This window comes from Neodiprion virginianus, chromosome 5 (genome assembly GCF_021901495.1).
Source record: "Neodiprion virginianus isolate iyNeoVirg1 chromosome 5, iyNeoVirg1.1, whole genome shotgun sequence".
NCBI lineage: Eukaryota > Metazoa > Arthropoda > Insecta > Hymenoptera > Diprionidae > Neodiprion > Neodiprion virginianus.
The window spans coordinates 35106921-35112920 of NC_060881.1; the positions used below are offsets into that span (position 1 = coordinate 35106921).

At 36.4% G+C, this 6000-nt stretch overlaps 1 protein-coding gene across 1 annotated transcript; it reads left to right on the top strand.

Moving 5' to 3' along the window:
- The first annotated feature begins 2529 nt into the window (after window positions 1-2529).
- Window positions 2530-5500, top strand: LOC124305106 (cysteine-rich with EGF-like domain protein 2). The gene is made up of 4 exons (XM_046764153.1): window positions 2530-3167; window positions 3261-3918; window positions 4114-4209; window positions 4302-5500. The coding sequence occupies exons 1-4, from the start codon at window positions 2940-2942 to the stop codon at window positions 4523-4525; spliced, it is 1206 nt and encodes a 401-aa protein (XP_046620109.1). The 5' UTR covers window positions 2530-2939; the 3' UTR covers window positions 4526-5500.
- The last annotated feature ends 500 nt before the right edge of the window (window positions 5501-6000 follow it).

A 6000-nucleotide genomic window follows, 5' to 3' on the forward strand; every position in this document is an offset into this window, starting at 1 on the left:
TCATAGATACGCTAAGGTCGCGACTCACATGACGAGAGTATTGTGATGCTGAAGATATAAAAAGAACGAAGGAGAGCGTGTGATTTAAACATCTTTCGCAAGATAACCCTAGCTTTCATCATGACACGTGTGTAACCTACCCCTCGTTTTGAAAATTTGTATGATATATCGTCAATAAAAAAGAAAAAGAAAACGGTAATTTGATTATTCACGAAGTTTGATAAATTTTACAAATTTGTATAATGAAAAAAGTATGAAGAGTACGAAATATTTTGCCAAACTATTTGTTTGCGTATTATTACACGATATCAAGAAGATTTAAAAAAAAAGAACATTTCAACGAAATTTCGGATCGATTCAACTTTATTGACATATCTCTGATATTTTTAAAACACATAAATTTCGGTAAATGTGAAAGGAGAACAGAGGTCAGTTTTTGAAACTAATCAGAAACTCTGATTTTGCTGGCAGGACTGAAACGGTATCGTTATCACGCATTGTATAGCTATATATATTTAATAAATCCAACCGCATTGGCTATTACAGACACAATGAGAAAACATTCTTTTAACTTATTTTAATTTCATTTTGTTTAGTGGTTTTCGAAACTTTCCGTTACAAATAATCGTAAGATTGTATATTTCGGAACTGATGTATCTCACAAAAATTAGCCTGTAATGTTCTGTGTGGAAATTGTGCCCATTTGGGTTTGTTACGTGAGGTTGAACGATTTTCAATTCAACCGTACGTATGGCGAATTTTTTAATGGTAACACATGAATTGATGCAATCATAGAATTCGTTCTACTTGTGTACCTATTTAGGGAGTCCTAGAAATTGTAAATATTCATACCATGTCTAGAAGGCATGAATCGTTAATTGATAAATAATTTTTTTAACATCGATAAAACGAAATTGTTGAAAGCAAAACGTGAAGGCAACGCCCGAATTCGGTAACAATTTTTCTTTCTAATGGGAAGACCGTAGGCTGCAAAGGCAGCAAGACCTCAAGAATCATACTAAATTAATATGAGGCGAACCAAGTGAAGATGAAACAAAAATTTTCGTACATCCACAAAACGTGTTTAAAAACAAGAAGAAATAGAAAGCAAAATAAAAACCGAGTATTGAAGAATGAGATCAATAAGAATAATATCTGAAGTGAATATTACATTTATGATATATATTTTATTTTTGTTTATAACTAGACTTGATTGTAGAACTTAGGAGAAAGTGAAAAATGGTGCGGCCCCCCTTACCATGTTCTCCATCAATTAATATTCTCATGGTTTAATCCCATATCAATCATTTAAATGTATCGTTATAATTATTGATTGATTGATTGATTGATAAGTGAATTTCAATATTTTTAAGTAAAATACATAATACTACAAAAGTATATGTATCAGATCTAAGAAAACTTGTCTTGTTTAAGTTACAGTGTTCGAGCACTATACTTACTTTTCGTTTTAATTCTGAAACTATAAATTCTATTCAGTGGTACTTTTAAACACATATATATATGTGTGTATATATATATATATATTTATATATATTATAAACATATGTGTATATATATATACGTATATAGTGTGTAAATGTGCACACACACACACACACACACATATATATATATATATATTATATAATAAAGAGGAAATAAATGTGATTTTTTTATGTACCGATTCATTCGTCATTAATTACGTTACACTTCGTTCTTATTCCGGTTCTTGCTGTTCTCGACTCAGTTGAACCGGTATCAACAATGCGTGTATACGAAACGTTATAATCTAAAGAAGGTATCAGGTACTCAGCATCGTCTACAGGCATTTTTGATGTTGGATTAGCTACATCGATATAGTGACACCAGAATAAAGAACATCATGTAAACGTAGACGTTATCCCGATCTTATTTTCAGGCTCCGCGATGCCTTTCGATGGTCCTGCGGTAAATTGTAATAGAGCCGCCGAGGGTTGTATTTCATTGTCAAGAGAGAGATCAAGGGAAAATCTTGAATTGGAAGTGATGATAACAGGGAAAACAGTACTCAAAGTATTAACTGCTAGTCTCTGTTCAACTATAGACGAAGCGGACAAAATTTACCTGCACGTCTTTCCATCCAACTCCAGTTAGATACATCACTCGACCAACGAAAGTGCCAGGAGGTAAAAGGAATTTTTCTGATTCGTCAACACTATTTGACGTGTGAATTTTCAGATTAACGTAACAGCAATGAAAAAACTTTCTGCTCGTAAGTTTTCGTACTTTTCGCACTCAAAACGATCAGTCGACCTTGTCCGTGATGCACTTCAAAATCTTACTAGAATTTATTTTGATACTTGCCTTGGTCATTTTGCTTAATAAAGAGACCAAAGAAAGGTAGAGAATAAAATCTGAAATGATGAAATGCAGCTTCGGTAAGGTGTAGAACGAGGCATTCGTATCCCTATTCCCTGTGCTAGGTGTATGTTCGCAAATTGGACAACTCTCAATCAAGGCTGATAGTCGAAAAAAACTCTAGTATTAATCCGATTTGAAAATCTCAAACCTCACTGATGCAGCGCGTTTATGAAAGATCTAGAATGTCTTCTCAATGCTCTTAAGCTTTTCTTAACTCTCGACATTAGTGTCAAAATGCGCTAATCAGACATAGTGCTCTCTAATTAGTGTAAACAGTCTTATGTGGCGTGAAAATATTTACCAGATATGGCGAGAAGGCTATCGAATCTAACAAAAACATGGCGGAGCCGTGCCAAGCTGTCTTCCATGCGTCAAGACCGTCGACACATGTACTTGTACACGCTGACAAATTATAACAATTTCATTACATTCCACTCTTACAAACGGTGAATCGTAAATATCTACGACGCGGTAAGGTCTTTGGAAAGAATTGTACCAAAGCTTCAGTGATATTACTGACAATTAATTAATCTACAAGTATGCTTTTACGGAAAATAGATGTAACTAGTTTCGCATGCCTTACGCTTATTGTCCTTATGTTGAATCACGTCGACGGAACCGCGTCGCAAAATGAAGAGAGAGCAAAAACAAGCAAAGGTCAGGTCCGTCAAACTAAAGAACAATTGAAACAAACTAAGGAACAATTGAGAGCTGTCAAACTGCCGCCATGTGCGGCATGCAGGGCTCTCGTCGAATCTTTCACACACGTGAGTACACGTTTCTGCGTTTTTTTTTTTCAAAATACACATTAGTACAAAAAAAAAAAAAACAACGATAATCTCTTCTGACATTGGTTTTAGGGCATGCAAAAGACTGCTCGTGGAAAGTTTGAAGGTGGGGATACGGCCTGGGAAGAAGAGAAGCTGCGATCGTATGCCAAAAGTGAAGTGCGACTTGTCGAGATCCAAGAAAATCTGTGCAAGGTAAATGACAGAGGGGCCGATCAATGTCATTTGCTAGCAGAGGAAACAGAGTCGGACGTTGAGGACTGGTGGTTCAACCACCAGGACTCCAAGGACCTGCATACCTACCTATGTATTGATTTACTTCAACACTGCTGTCCAGACAAGCATTTTGGCCCAGAATGCCTGCCATGCGAAGGGTATCCCGACAACATTTGCAACAACAATGGGAAATGCAAGGGAGCTGGTACCAGAAAGGGAAATGGCCAGTGCACTTGTGACGAAGGCTACTTTGGGACCACATGTGAACAATGCTCGCCTGGCTACTTTGAATCTTACAGAGACGAAGTCAAGTTTTTATGCACTAAGTGTCATTTAGCATGCGATGGGAATTGCACCGAAGGAGGGCCCAAGGCTTGCCAGAAATGTAATCAAGGCTGGGAAATGATTGAGGAAAAAGGATGCATTGATATCAATGAATGTCTCGTCAGTGGCAAAAAAGCTTGTGTGGGAAATAAATTCTGCGTGAATAAGGAGGGATCTTTTGATTGTTTAGGTAAAAATTAGTGCAAAGAAGTCAAACCGTTGGCAATTTTACGAGGTTGAAGTTAGTAACGTTAGCGTAACAATTAATGTTTAGAAAAAATATTTTGTTTGCTAACTTCAACTTTGTGCAATTTTAACTTTCAAATTAGCTGTAGAATGATGTTACTGTTTTATTGAAAATTCACTTCGATATGCTTGCTTCCAGATTGTGATAAAGCTTGCGATGGTTGTACTGGCGATGGTCCAGATATGTGCATAAAGTGCATTGAGGGACACCGTAAAAAAGACAACATTTGCGTTGGTGAGTCAGATAATTTTCATAGGCAGTGGTTATGATCTATCGATCTGCAGTGGGAAAACAAGTTTAATCGAACCAATGACTATCTGTTTCAGATTCTGATCTTTTAGGGCGCAAGAAGACAGAAAACATCGCGCGATACTCAACGTACTTTGGGCTCTGCCTAGCAACATGCATAATACTGCAACGTAACGTTTATGCAGCCAGCTTGATTGGCTTACTAGTGGGGATTTATATTTCTGTGTCCGAATACATGATCGCGTTCAGTACAGTCCAAGACACATCTGCGAATATGGATATTCTTGGTCCTGCAGTTTAGAAATTATTAGAAAAAGTTTACCAATTTTAAAATTGAGTTTCAGCGTGTTGTACGTTGATGAAACCGTTCACTTATCTAGAATACCAAAAGTGTGGTAATAATTATTATTAATTATTCTCAAATGATAAACCTGCAGTTGTAGCTTACAGAGTTAAATTTGCGAACTTCAAATAATATGCAATCGACAAGATCATTAAGATCAGTGTTTCAAGTAAACTATGCTCAAGTTTTACTGTAATCTTTGCCACGTGATCTATCACGAACATTTCTTGTGTGAGAAGCGCGTGCGTCGTATGTACGGGTGTAATATGTAGGATAATTTTAAAAATGAGACCACAGCAAGTAGCTACTTTGCGTGATTTTAACTCCGCAAAATTTGACTAAACACGAGATAATATTCGAATATAAACATAAACGTGGAATGTCTAGTCTCTACGGTGTATGAATTATAATGAATGATTGAGAATTTTCAAGAATCAGTGGGCTGTATTAATTTGCTGAAGCAAATATAGTGCAAATTTATGTAATATATACAAAATACAGAAATGTGTTTGATAGCAAACCCGAAACAATAATTTCCGTAATGAAGTTCAGTCCAATCTGCACAGTGTAATGAGACAAGAAATGACTATCGGATTATCGTAACTTGTGGACAGAGCGTTACAATCCGATCATTTTTATATCTATTTCATATTTTCCCGCATTGTGTCGAGCCCATAGACTTATAGAAATAGACTGCGCGCTCTGTGTACCGAGCTGAAACCGTGACAAGACAGAGAGAACAGCAGCTGCGAGCATTTCCACGCACTTTTATCGGTGACTTGGCGGAGGAAACACATAGGCTTATACAAGTATATCTCCTCGCTTGCCTTATCTTTTCCCCGCGATGCTCTCCACTCTTTTGACGGTGCGACAGAGAGAGGACTCCTGCAGGGCTAAATAATCGATTATTTGTTCCCGAATTATCGAGTATAATCGGTTTTTTTTCAAACTCGATCATTTTTCTCACAATCTGTTTTTGTTTTTTATGCCTATGAAGAACACAATACAATATCAATTTATGTGATTAAAGTATCAATTATTATCATTGTCTTACTTACTAACTGCCTATTTGATGTAATAAGGGAATGATAAATGTATATTTTCACCTAAAATTGAAAAACATTTTGAACGAAACTATGGATTATCAAAAAACTTTTCCGTTATTACGACTACATAATGAAATTTACGAAATTTTGGTTTTACGTACACAATTTAAAAAAAAATATGAAACAATCGATTAATTCTTACCGATTCGATCGAGTCGTGTTCGACTATTTTTTTCGACTCGATTAATCGATGCACAGATTATTTTTAGCTTATTGTTAGTGGCCGACACTACCCCGCAAAACCGCGCAGTCTATCTCTAGTCTATGGTCGGGCCCTGAGGCTAAGAATGAGATCGTATGTCGATCCATCCCCCTTTTTCCCACCCC

What these genes read in the sequence shown, in the direction of transcription:
- LOC124305106 (XM_046764153.1), top strand. Translation starts at nt 2,940, where the DNA reads ATGCTTTTACGGAAAATAGATGTAACTAGTTTCGCATGCCTTACGCTT. An exon ending in GGGATCTTTTGATTGTTTAG is followed by an intron (nt 3,919 to 4,113) that starts GTAAAAATTAGT and finishes GCTTGCTTCCAG; the next exon opens with ATTGTGATAAAGCTTGCGAT. An exon ending in AAAAGACAACATTTGCGTTG is followed by an intron (nt 4,210 to 4,301) that starts GTGAGTCAGATA and finishes TATCTGTTTCAG; the next exon opens with ATTCTGATCTTTTAGGGCGC.